The sequence below is a fragment of the Coregonus clupeaformis genome, chromosome 17 (assembly GCF_020615455.1).
Source record: "Coregonus clupeaformis isolate EN_2021a chromosome 17, ASM2061545v1, whole genome shotgun sequence".
In the NCBI taxonomy this organism is placed as follows: Eukaryota; Metazoa; Chordata; class Actinopteri; order Salmoniformes; family Salmonidae; genus Coregonus; species Coregonus clupeaformis.
In genome coordinates, this window is record NC_059208.1 from 35,328,494 (window position 1) to 35,341,295 (window position 12,802).

The following is a 12,802-nucleotide window of genomic DNA, read 5'->3' on the forward strand; positions in this document are numbered from 1 at the left end:
TTCTAGGCAGAGTTGCAAAGAAAAAGCCATATCTCAGACTGGCCAATAAAAAGAAAATATTAAGATGGGCAAAAGAACACAGACACTGGACAGAGGAAGATTCGAAAAAAGTGTTATGGACAGATTAATCGAAGTTTGAGGTATTCGGATCACAAAGAAGAACATTTGTGAGACGCAGACCAAATGAAAAGATGCTGGAGGAGTGCTTGATGCCATCTGTCAAGCATAGTGGAGGCAATGTGATGTTCTGGGGGTGATTTGGTGGTGGTAAAGTGGGAGATTTGTACAGGGTAAAAGGGATCTTGAAGAAGGAAGGCTATCACTCCATTTTGCAACGCCATGCCATACCCTGTGGACGGCGCTTAATTGGAGCCAATATCCTCCTACAACATGACAATGACCCAAAGCACAGCTCCAAACTATGCAATAACTATTTAGGGAAGAAGCAGTCAGCTGGTATTCTGTCTATAATGGCGTGGCCAGCATGGTCACCAGATCTCAACCCTATTGAGCTGTTGTGGGAGCAGCTTGTGTCACGGTTTCGGCCGAGGCTGCCTCTCTTCCTTGCTCGGGCAGGCTTCGGCGTTCGTCGTCTCCGGAATACTAGCTGCCACCGTTGCATGTTTCTATGTTCGTTTGCTTTTGTCTGATTGTTGTTACACCTGTTATCGTTTAGTGTAATTAGTGTCCTATAAGTTCTCGTTGTGTTTGTCTAGTGTTGTGTGTTATTGTTTTCACTGTCGTGCGTATTGCTTGTGTCTATACAGTTTGCTCGGTTGAGCTGCTCTCCATTTGTATTTTTGGAGTATTTTGTCGCACGTGTTTAGTGCGCCCGTTTGATTTCGCCTGCGTGCGGAGTTTCTCGCCTCAGGGCATTTATTTTCGTGCTGTGTTTATTGCTAAACTACTAAAGTCTTTTGACTTACTTTGTGCGTCCTGCGCCTGATTCCACCACCACACCCACCTACAGCTACACTGACAGAATAACACACCTCAAGAATGGAATCAGCAGGAGCCGCAGCAGCACAGGCGACACTGGAGGACAGGGTCCGCGAGCAGAATGACCAGATCCTGCGGATGGGGTCCGCACTGCAGGAGGTGATCACCACCATCCGAGGCTGGGAGACCCGAGGGACACCTCCACCACCATCCTCCCTGCCCACACCATCGGCAAGTCAGCCCATTCCCGCTCCGGAACCCAGAGGAGTTCGACTCTCGCTCCCGAGGGCCTACGATGGGACCGCTGCCGGGTGTCAGGGATTCCTTCTCCAGGTGGAGCTTTACCTGGCCACCGTGCACCCGGCGCCCTCGGGACACGAGAGCGTGTCCGCCCTGATCTCCTGCCTTTCCGGTAAGGCGTTGGAATGGGCCAACGCAGAGTGTAGGAGAATAGACGCTACCACCATCACCTACGACGAGTTCTCCCGCCGCTTCAGGGCGGTGTTTGACCATCCCCCGGAGGGGAAAGCGGCGGGGGAGCGTCTGTTCTGCCTCCGGCAGGGGAAGAGGAGTGCCCAGGAGTTCGCCTTAGAATTCCGTGCTCTAGCGGCGGATGCAGGGTGGAATGAGCGGGCCCTCATCGATCACTACCTATGTAGTCTACGTGAGGACGTCCGTAGGGAGCTGGCCTGTAGGGACACCAGCCTCTCGTTCGACCAGTTGGTCGACATGTCCATCAGGCTGGATACCCTGCTAGCTACCCGCGGACGTCCCGAGGGGGGTCCGTCCATTTCACCCTCCAGCGCCTCCGAGCCGTGCCCCATGGAGCTCGGGGGCGCTGGCGCTAGAGAGAGGAGGGGTCGGATGACGAGGGGGTCCATCTCCTGCACCAACTGTGGTCGGGGAGGACACACCGCGGCTAGGTGCTGGGGATGGCCTCCTAGGGGAGAAGACGACAGGTCCCGCACTGGGGAGTCCTTCCAGGTGAGTAGGCGCCCCACTCACCCAGAGCTCTCTGTTGCACACTTCTGTATACCTGTGCGTTTTCCACAGGTAGCACCTCATTCCCAGCATAAGGCGCTGGTAGATTCAGGCGGGGCTGGGAATTTTGTTGATAAGAAATTTTGTTTAGCCTTAGGGATTCCCCTTCTCCCTGTTGACGTTCCCTTCCCCGTTCATGCCCTAGATAGCCGTCCGTTGGGTGCGGGCTTGATCAGGGAGGTCACGGCGCCACTTAGGATGTGTGCGCAGGGGGGTCATCAGGAGATGATCCAGCTATTTCTGATCGACTCGCCTGCGTATCCGGTGGTGCTGGGCATGCCCTGGTTGAGTACCCATAACCCATCTATTTCGTGGCAGGAGAGGGCTCTGATGGAGTGGTCTGCCCAGTGTGTGGGTCGATGTTTAGGCGTTTCCGTAGGGGCTACCTCGGTGGAGAGTCCAAACCAGGTGCCCGCATTGCACGTTCCCCCTGAGTATGGGGATTTGGCTATTGTGTTCAGTAAGTCGAGGGTGACGCAGTTGCCTCCCCATAGGCAGGGAGATTGTGCGATAGACCTCCAGGCAGGAGTTGCGCTCCCACGGAGCCATGTGTATCCTCTGTCTCAGGAGGAGAAGAGAGCTATGGAGACTTACATAGACGAATCTCTGAGACAAGGATACATACAGCCCTCCACTTCCCCTGCGTCCTCGAGTTTCTTTTTTGTGAAGAAAAAGGATGGGGGGTTACGCCCGTGCATTGACTACCGTGGTCTCAATCAGATCACGGTGAAGTACAGTTATCCACTCCCGCTGATTGCGACCATGACGGAGTCATTGCACGGGGCGCGTTTCTTCACTAAATTAGATCTCAGGAGCGCGTACAACTTGGTGCGCATTAGGGGGCGATGAATGGAAGACAGCCTTTAGTACCACCTCGGGCCATTACGAGTATCTTGTCATGCCATACGGGTTGATGAACGCTCCTTCAGTTTTCCAATCATTCGTGGATGAGATCTTCAGGGACATGCAGGGGCAGGGGGTGGTCGTGTACATAGATGACATTCTCGTGTACTCGCCTACCCGGAGTCGAGCATGTGGCCCTGGTGCGCCGAGTGTTGCGGGAGGCTGTTGGAGCACGACCTGTATGTCAAGGCAGAGAAGTGTCTGTTCTTCCAGGAGTCGGTCTCCTTTTTGGGTTATCAGTTGTCTGCGTCAGGGGTGAAGATGGAGGTAGACCGGGTGTCAGCCGTGCGTAATTGGCAAACGCCAACCACTGTGAAGGAGGTGCAGCAGTTTTTGGGGTTTGCGAATTACTACCGGAGGTTTATCCGGGGGTTTTGGACAGGTGGCAGCTCCCATAACGTCTCTTTTGAAGGGGGGTCCGGTGCGTCTGCAGTGGTCAGCCGAGGCGGACAGGGCGTTTGGGAGGCTGAAGGACCTGTTTACCTCGGCCCGGTGCTGGCGCATCCGGATCCCTCTTTGCCATTTCAGGTAGAGGTGGACGCGTCAGAGGCCGGTGTAGGAGCCGTGCTTTCGCAACGGTCCGGCGCGCCACCTAAACTCCGCACCTGTGCTTTTTATTCCAAGAAGCTCAGTCCGGCGGAGCGAAACTATGACGTAGGGGACAGGGAGCTGTTAGCCGTGGTACAGGCCCTAAAGGTGTGGAGGCACTGGCTTGAGGGGGCTCAACACCCTTTCCTCATTTTGACGGACCACCGTAACCTGGAGTACATCCGGGCAGCGAGGAGGCTGAACCCTCGCCAGGCGAGGTGGAATATGTTTTTGACCCGGTTCACATTTAAGATCACGTACATCCCTGGGTCACAGAACGGTAAGGCAGACGCACTTTCTCGGCGGTATGACACGGAGGAGAGGTCCGTGGAGCCCACTCCCATACTGCCGGAGTCTTGTCTGGTGGCACCGGTAGTGTGGGAGGTCGATGCTGAACTCGAGCGGGCGTTACGCACCGACCCTAGTCCACCTCAATGCCCGGAGGGTCGGAAGTACGTTCCGCTCGAGGTTCGGGATCGATTGATCTATTGGGCTCACACGTCACCCTCCTCTGGACACCCTGGTATCGGCCGGACAGTGCACTGTCTTAGTGCCAAGTACTGGTGGCCCACGTTGGCGAGGGATGTGAGGGTTTATGTTTCCTCCTGCTCGGTGTGCGCCCAGTGTAAGGCGCCTAGACATCTGCCTAGGGGTAAGTTACTACCCCTGCCCGTTCCACAACGACCATGGTCTCACCTCTCGGTGGATTTCCTCACTGACCTTCCTCCTTCACAGGGGAATACCACTATACTGGTCGTTGTGGACCGGTTTTCTAAGGCCTGTCGTTTGCTCCCTATGCCGGGCCTTCCTACTGCCCTGCAAACCGCCGAAGCACTATTCACCCATGTGTTCCGGCACTACGGGGTACCCGAGGATATTGTGTCTGATCGAGGTCCCCAATTTACCTCCAGAGTCTGGAGAGCTTTTATGGAGCGGTTGGGGGTCTCGGTGAGCCTCACCTCGGGTTACCACCCGGAGAGTAATGGGCAGGTGGAACGTGTGAACCAGGATGTGGGTAGGTTTCTTAGAACATACTGCCAGGACCGGCCGGAGGAGTGGGCAAGGTGCGTTCCCTGGGCCGAAATGGCCCAGAATTCCCCTACGCCATTCCTCCACTAACCTAACCCCTTTCCAATGTGTGTTAGGTTACCAGCCGGTTCTGGCACCTTGGCAGCAGAGCCAGATCGAGGCTCCTGCGGTGGATGAGTGGGTGCGGCGCTCGGAGGAGACATGGAACGCTGCACACGTCCACCTGCAGCGGGCCCTCCGTCGTCATAAGGCGAGCGCCGATCTCCACCGCAGTGAGGGACCGGTGTACGCACCTGGTGATCGAGTCTGGCTCTCTACCAGAAACCTGCCCCTCCGCCTGCCCTGTCGGAAACTGGGTCGGCGGTTTGTAGGGCCATTTAAAGTCCTGAGAAGGTTGAACGAGGTGTGTTACAAATTACAACTACCTGTTGAGTATAAAAGTATTAACCCCTCGTTCCATGTGTCTCTTCTCAGGCCGGTGGTAGCTGGCCCACTCCAAGAAAGTGAGATCAGGGAGACTCCTCCGCCCCCATTGGACATCGAGGGGGCACCGGCGTACTCCGTGCGGTCCATCTTGGATTCGAGACGTCGGATGGGGGGTCTCCAATATCTAGTGGAGTGGGAGGGGTACGGCCCGGAGGAACGGTGCTGGGTGCCGAGGAGAGACATTTTGGACCCGTCTCTCCTGACGGAATTCCATCGTGGGCACCCGACGCACCCTGCTCCGCGTCCTCCTGGTCGTCCCCGAGGCCGGAGTCGGCGCACGTCTGGAGCCGCGCGTCAAGGGGGGGGTACTGTCACGGTTTCGGCCGAGGCTGCCTCTCTTCCTTGCTCGGGCAGGCTTCGGCGTTCGTCGTCTCCGGAATACTAGCTGCCACCGTTGCATGTTTCTATGTTCGTTTGCTTTTGTCTGATTGTTGTTACACCTGTTATCGTTTAGTGTAATTAGTGTCCTATAAGTTCTCGTTGTGTTTGTCTAGTGTTGTATGTTATTGTTTTCACTGTCGTGCGTATTGCTTGTTTCTATACAGTTTGCTCGGTTGAGCTGCTCTCCATTTGTATTTTTGGAGTATTTTGTCGCATGTGTTTAGTGTGCCCGTTTGATTTCGCCTGCGTGCGGAGTTTCTCGCCTCAGGGCATTTATTTTCGTGCTGTGTTTATTGCTAAACCACTAAAGTCTTTTGACTTACTTTGTGCGTCCTGCGCCTGATTCCACCACCACACCCACCTACAGCTACACTGACAGCTTGACCGTATGGTAAGTAAGAAGTGCCCATCAAGCCAATCCAACTTGTGGGATTGGCTTGATGAAATCTCTTCAGATTACCTCAACAAATTGACAATTAGAATGTCAAAGGTCTGCAAGGCTGTAATTGCTGCAAATTGAGGATTCTTTGGCGAAAGCAAAGTTTGAAGGACACAATTATTATTTCAATTAAAAATCATTATTTGTAACCTTGTCAATGACTACATTTCCTATTCATTTAGCTATATTTCCTATTCAAACTCATTTCATGTATGTTTTCATGGAAAACAAGGACATTTCTAAGTGACCCCAAACTTTTGAACAGTAGTGTACAGTTGAAGTCGGAAGTTTACATACACCTTAGCCAAATACATTTAAACTCAGTTTTTATCAATTCCTGACATTTAATCCTAGTAAACATTCCCTGTCTTAGGTCAGTTAAGATCACCACTATATTTTAAGAATGTGAAATGTCAGAATAATAGTAGAGAGAATTATTTCTTTCAGCTTTTATTTCTTTCATCACATTCCCTGTGGGTCAGAAGTTTACATACACTCAATTAGTATTTGGTAGCATTGCCTTTAAATTCTTTAACTTGGGTCAAACGTTTCAGGTAGCCTTCCACAAGCTTCCCACGATAAGTTGGGTGACTTTTGGCCCATTCCTCCAATACCTTGTCTTTGTTGTCCTTAAGCCATTTTGCCACAATTTTGGAAGTATGCTTGGGGTCATTGTCCATTTGGAAGACCCATTTGCGACCAAGCTTTAACTTCCTGACTGATGTCTTGAGATGTTGCTTCAATATATCCACATCATTTTCCTTCCTCATGATGCCATCTATTTTGTGAAGTGCACCAGTCCCTCCTGCAGCAAAGCACCCCCACAGCATGATGCTGCCACCCCCGTGCTTCACGGTTGGGATGGTGTTCTTCGGCTTGCAAGCAACCCCCTTTTTCCTCCAAACATAATAATGGTCATTATGGCCAAACAGTTCTATTTTTGTTTCATCAGACCAGAGGACATCTTTGTCCCCATGTGCAGTTGCAAACCGTAGTCTGGTTTTTTAATGGCGGTTTTGGAGCAGTGGCTTCTTCCTTGCTGAGCGGCCTTTCAGGTTATGTCGATATAGGACTCGTTTTAATGTGGATATAGATACTTTTGTACCTGTTTCCTCCAGCATCTTCACAAGGTCCTTTGCTGTTGTTCTGGGATTTATTTGCACTTTTCGCACCAAAGTACATTAATCTCTAGGAGACAGAACGCGTCTCCTTCCTGAGCGGTATGACGGCTGCGTGGTCCCATGGTGTTTATACTTGCGTACTATTGTTTGTACAGATGAACGTGGTACCTTCAGGCGTTTGGAAATTGCTCCCAAGGATGAACCAGACTTGTGGAGGTCCCACATTTTTTTCCTGAGGTCTTGGCTGATTTCTTTGGATTTTCCCATGATGTCAAGCAAAGAGGCACTGAGTTTGAAGGTAGGCCTTGAAATACATCCACAGGTACACCTCCATTGACTCAAATTATGTCAATTAGCCTATCAGAAGCTTATAAAGCCATGACATCATTTTCTATAATTTTCCAAGCTGTTTAAAGGCACAGTCAACTTAGTGTGTAAACTTCTGACCCACTGGATTGTGATACAGTTAATTATAAGTGAAATAATCTGTCTGTAAACAATTGTTGGAAAAATTACTTGTGTCATGCACAAAGTAGATGTCCTAACCGCCTTGCCAAAACTATAGTTTGTTAACAAGACATTTGTGGAGCGGTTGAAAAACAAGTTTTAATGACTCCAACCTAAGTGTATGTAAACCTCCGACTTCAACTCTATATTACCAACGCATCATATGAGAACACAATCATCTTCACAGACAATGATCATATATTTGTGTCACCATGATGAGATATAGCATACACCAGCATATTGCGACATCCTAAGGCCAAGGGGATATTCAATGGTTATCTTATAGATACTAAACATAGTTGAAATTCTGATCATTAAATGTGATCCTATTGTATTGGAGGCTAATGCTAACTTGAAGACATGTTGAATTAAGGTTAAATTAAGGACAAATTCCAAAGAGCAGACAGGGAGAGAGGAATGTGGTCATTCAGCTCAACAACAATGATGCGCTTCTAACAAATGGAGAAGGCAAGCAAGGACCAGGCCAAACACAAAACTCAAACATATACACGTACAGACAAATGCAGAAATGCACATAATAAGTGCACATAATGCATGCATACTTGACTAAACCATAGACCACACACACTCACACACAACCACCAATACTGCATTGGTTGCTATGGTGGAGAAGGCCCTGGTCTCCAGATGTTTATCATTATGTTCAGTCAGGCTCCTAGCTCATCTGCTCATGGCCATGTCAGTGAGTCACAATCCCAACCTCAGAAATGTGGAAATAATTCGCTGTGGAGGAAGAGTGGACCCACTCACTACCATAACAATCCCAGGTTTATCCAGTGAGTCAGGAGGAACTCCATTTGCAGAGCTTGACTGGAACTAGTAGACATGCACATTAAGCTTCCTGACTGAGTCATAGAAACACACATTCAGAACAGATTTTAAGGAGAACCAGCCCTTCACACAGTAATCTAGATGCAGATTTTTAGGTATAAAGGCAGGGAGTAATGGAATGGTACATAAAGCATGCACCGTCTTTCTCTGTCTCCAAGTCAAAATTTACAGTAAAAGAGCCAAGCCTGATGAAGACTTCTGACTCGAAATGCTGAACTCAATAAACTGTTAGAATCTTTTATAGTGTTTGGGTCAGGGTGTCTATTCTTCTTGCAAGCTTGAGAAGAGTATCACAAGATGACGTTGATGATAAATTGCTCAAAGCAACAAAGAAAGAGCACGGGACAGGGACACTGCCTAGGACTTACTGACTGTGTGTGTGTGTGTGTGTGTGTGTGTGTGTGTGTGTGTGGCATATCTTTGTGTAATTAACACCAGAGATTAACGAAAGGTCGCACAAAGAGCTACAATACAAAAATGACGTAATATGTGTTGGCGAGTAAATACTGTTTTCTGCTCTGTAAACACAGTAGTATTATGGTAACTCAAGGTATATTACAGTTTACCTCATCACATAATTGTAATAAGGCACACACAAACACACACTCAAATGTGAGGAAAATGGCACTAAAGAAGTCTATGCTTTACAGAGTTTATGTTTACACCCTTACATTTGATACAAATGACAATCAATCACATTATTGATACATACACTATTATCCTCCAGTCAATACAGCCCATGCCTCCCAGTTAAAAGCTTTGTAAAAGATGTTTGGTCAAGTTGTGAAGCAATTCCTATAAATGCATCTAAGAATCTAACTTGTGACTGAAGTTAATCGTGACCAAGGAAACCGCAGGCTATTGGGACATGTTGTCATTATATAAATGATACTGCATGACTCACACAAACAAGCAGGGCAGTGAAGCTATGTTAATTTCTCTCTGTCAAACACATATCCAGTCATAGACTGTGTCCCAAAATGCACCCTACTCCCTATGTAGGGAATAGGGTGCCATTTGGGATGGAGACCTGTGGTGAAATTAAGTTCAAGAGCTGCTGCCATACTACACTTAAATAAGTGAAATGTTTTCTCATAAAGTCTACTTTGCAATGTGCTACCTTTACTTTTTGGATGGCACTCATATTACATGTAAACAACAGTATATTTATCAGTGTATTTATCTTATCCATAAGTACAATGTAATACAAGTCTGTAGGACATTACACTGTATGTGAACCAAACCACCAATTCACAGTATCAATAACGTATTGTCAATAATGCAGTGCTTTAAGACATATAAGTTGGCAGATTCAATGTTAGCGTCATCTAATGCATTATAAACAAGTTAAAACAGTAGGCCTATTTGGAAGCCAATAATACATTATGGGCTTTAATACTTTGCAATCAAATTATTTCTTAAGCAAATCCATTCTCTGTAAACGTACAATACAACTAAAGAATACTGGTCATAAGCTCAAGGTAAACTTGATCTAAATGCTTTGTTTTATATATTGTGAGAAGGGCAGTGAATTCTAAATGTATTGCATTGCATCTAAAGTCAGGGGAATGTATGGTTGGATATAATGCAAGGATTTAGACCCTGTCAGGTGCACCAAGCTAAACAACCACTATCATGCAATGTGGTGTAAATATTCAGACTATTAACACCATCAGGTAACATTTAATGATAAATGATTGAAGAGAATAGTTGAAGAGTAAAATAGTTAATGTACCAGAGAGAGAGAAAGAGAGAGGGGGAATAGAATGTAAGGAACAAGAGGGAGGGAGGGATGGAGGGTGTGGCGCTGTATAAAACATCCCTTACATCCCTACCTCCACCACTCTCTCACTCTCTCTCACGCTCTCACTCTCTCTCACGCTCTCACTCTCTCTCACGCTCTCACTCTCTCCATACACTCACTTTTTCCTTTGCTTTCTCATTCCCTACAATTCTTCCAACATCTCGGTGAGTAGGAACTTTAATCTTGGTTTTCTTAACTGTGCTCCATAATGTTTAAACTTCAATGTTACTGAAGTGGTTTTAAATGTAATCCCTGTTTAGTATATTTTGATTTGTGCACTTATATTTTTCTCGAGATTTTTTATTTAACCCTTCACTCACTTGACTTCTGTTTCAGAGTTTTGCACTTTAAAACAAAATGTCCTTCTTTGGTTCCTAATGTGGTTGTTTTTATTACGATTAATTTATTCTGTAACTGAGGCTTGCAAACCAGTCATTCTGTACCAATGTGTTTTGCATTGCAAAGGACAGGTTAGGTTTAACTTATCACTGTGTGCACTACTCAGTAGTTGTGATGTCACAACAGTTTGTGGTTCTCCTATTCTCATTCCTTTTCCTTACTCTCCCTTCTTTAATTATTTCATTCTCTCGCTGTCTCATCTGGCTAACATTCCCTTGGCTCTACCCTTTTCTCCCTCAGCCACATCCTAAATAGCAGACACACACGCGCACGCGCACGCGCACGCACGCACACACACGCACACACACACACACACACACACACACACACACACACACACACACACACACACACACACACACACACACACACACACACACACACACACACACACACACACACACACACACACACACACACACACACACACACACACACACTCAGAGGAAGACAAGAAGATTGAAGAAGTGACTCTTGGGGTAAACACGCAGCACATGAAAAAATATGTTATTAAGTAGAAGAGCAATCCACAGATGGGATTTGCCCAGATCTTTACCTGTTTCCTTATCTGGAGCCATGTGAATTACCAGGAGAGCAGGGCGTTTCCATAACAGTGCCTGTGTTTTTCACAATAGAACCTGTGGTAGAGACAATGGTTGCCTCCCAAATGGCACCCTATTCACTATGTAGGGCTCTGGTTAAAAGTAGTGAACTATGTAGGGAATAGGGTGCTACCATGGACTCTGAGGAAACCAGGGTTTATTTTGATCCCTTTCCATGGAAAATACAGAGAAACACACAAGAGACAAAAGCTATGATGACGAAGCTACAGTATGATGCAAAGCAACAACCATATGCTTTCAGTGAAATCATTGAAATGGTTTAATGCCCCACCGAATTGAGTTTTCATACTTTGAGAGTGAAAGAATGCACAAATAATATCCTTACCTACAGTGAGCAAGAACAATAATGTCCAGAAACATTTTTAATTTAATGCTTCACTAGGTTCTGTGTCCCTCTCTGTTTTCCCCTTCAACTATAGTCACCATGTCTGGGATCCAGCAGGCCATGTCTCTCCTCATCGCTTCCTTCCACAAGTATTCTGGGAAGGAGGGGGACAAGTTGACCCTCAGCAAGGCCGAGCTGAAAGAGCTGCTCCAGGCTGAACTAGGGGAGATGCTGGGGGTGAGTGAGACTGAGCATTCAATTCCTAATGATATAGGATCAGATTTCTTGTTGCACTACAGCAGGGGTGTCAAACTGAATTCCTGGAGGGCCGTGTGTCTGCTGATTTTTGTTATTTCCTTAAATTAAGACTGAGACATCCAGGTGAGGGCCCTCCAGGTAGTGAGTTTGACACCCATGCACTAGAGACTGGGTCAGTGCTCTCTCTTCCATGATCCGTTGGGTCGGGCAAAATAGGAAAACCGGAAAGATGGGGTCCGTTTCTGAATACAGCTCAAATAAACAATGCTTGCTAACTCCAGCAATGGCATCCCGTAATATTGAAATTCACTAAGATTTATATCACCTTTGGCCAGCAATACAGCAATGTGTCTCCATGATCAAAATAAACAGATAGAGCAATCAAGACAGTTTTCTTGTTAAGCTCCCCCTTCTTTCTTCTGCATTCTGTCTGTTTTCAGAAAGCCAGTGACAAGTCAGCAGTTGACAGAATCTTCAAGGACCTGGACTCTAACAAAGACAACACTGTTGACTTCAAGGAGTATGTCACCCTCGTGTCCTGCCTCACAGTGATGTGCAATGAGTTTTTCATAAAGAAGTAGAGCATGTACGCCACCTAGCGGCCAACATATAAAACTGCAGGAGGAGACTTCAATTTTCTCTCAACTAAACAGAGATTAAACATGGGGGAGATACATTTGGAGGACAATGACATGCAAACACAGTGAAGCAGTTTAGAATAGTTATATTACAGTAATAGATAATAGTCAGGTTGAATCTGGGAAGTTGTCCTTCTAATGCAATGTCCATCGATAAAGAAATTAGATGAGTATGTTCTGCCTGGTCTGATGTGCTGTCATTTTTTTGTGCTGCTGTCACTTCTTTATATCACACGTTTCTTACGGAGGTTTTTCTTACTAAGGCTATGTTTAAAGCCTTTCTTGTATGAAAATGTGCATCCATTTCACACAACGGGAAATAGTTGGGTTCATTCTATGCATATGCAGTGGCTTAGGCCTACATGCAATTGGGTACATATGAAATGAGACATCTGCCTCTGGTGAGTGGTATAACTATTAAGCTAAACAAGAGATCAGTGGATCTGTTTAATCACCACCAAAGGGTTTG

The 12,802-nt window shown here is 47.0% G+C and overlaps 1 protein-coding gene and 1 pseudogene across 2 annotated transcripts; one reads left to right on the forward strand and one right to left on the reverse strand.

Moving 5' to 3' along the window:
* The window catches only part of LOC123492892, a 46,104-nt pseudogene extending 38,491 nt beyond the window's left edge, over nucleotides 1-7,613 (reverse strand).
* Nucleotides 7,614-10,129: 2,516 nt separating this feature from the next.
* Nucleotides 10,130-12,511, forward strand: LOC121585541 (ictacalcin). 2 transcript variants are annotated; one of them, XM_041901865.2, is made up of 3 exons: nucleotides 10,130-10,254; nucleotides 11,532-11,674; nucleotides 12,136-12,511. In XM_041901865.2, the coding sequence occupies exons 2-3, from the start codon at nucleotides 11,537-11,539 to the stop codon at nucleotides 12,274-12,276; spliced, it is 279 nt and encodes a 92-aa protein (XP_041757799.1). In that variant the 5' UTR covers nucleotides 10,130-10,254; nucleotides 11,532-11,536; the 3' UTR covers nucleotides 12,277-12,511. The 2 variants fall into 2 exon arrangements, with proteins under 2 accessions (XP_041757799.1, XP_041757800.1); XM_041901866.2 differs by lacking the exon at nucleotides 10,130-10,254 and adding an exon at nucleotides 10,896-10,968.
* Nucleotides 12,512-12,802: the final 291 nt, after the last annotated feature.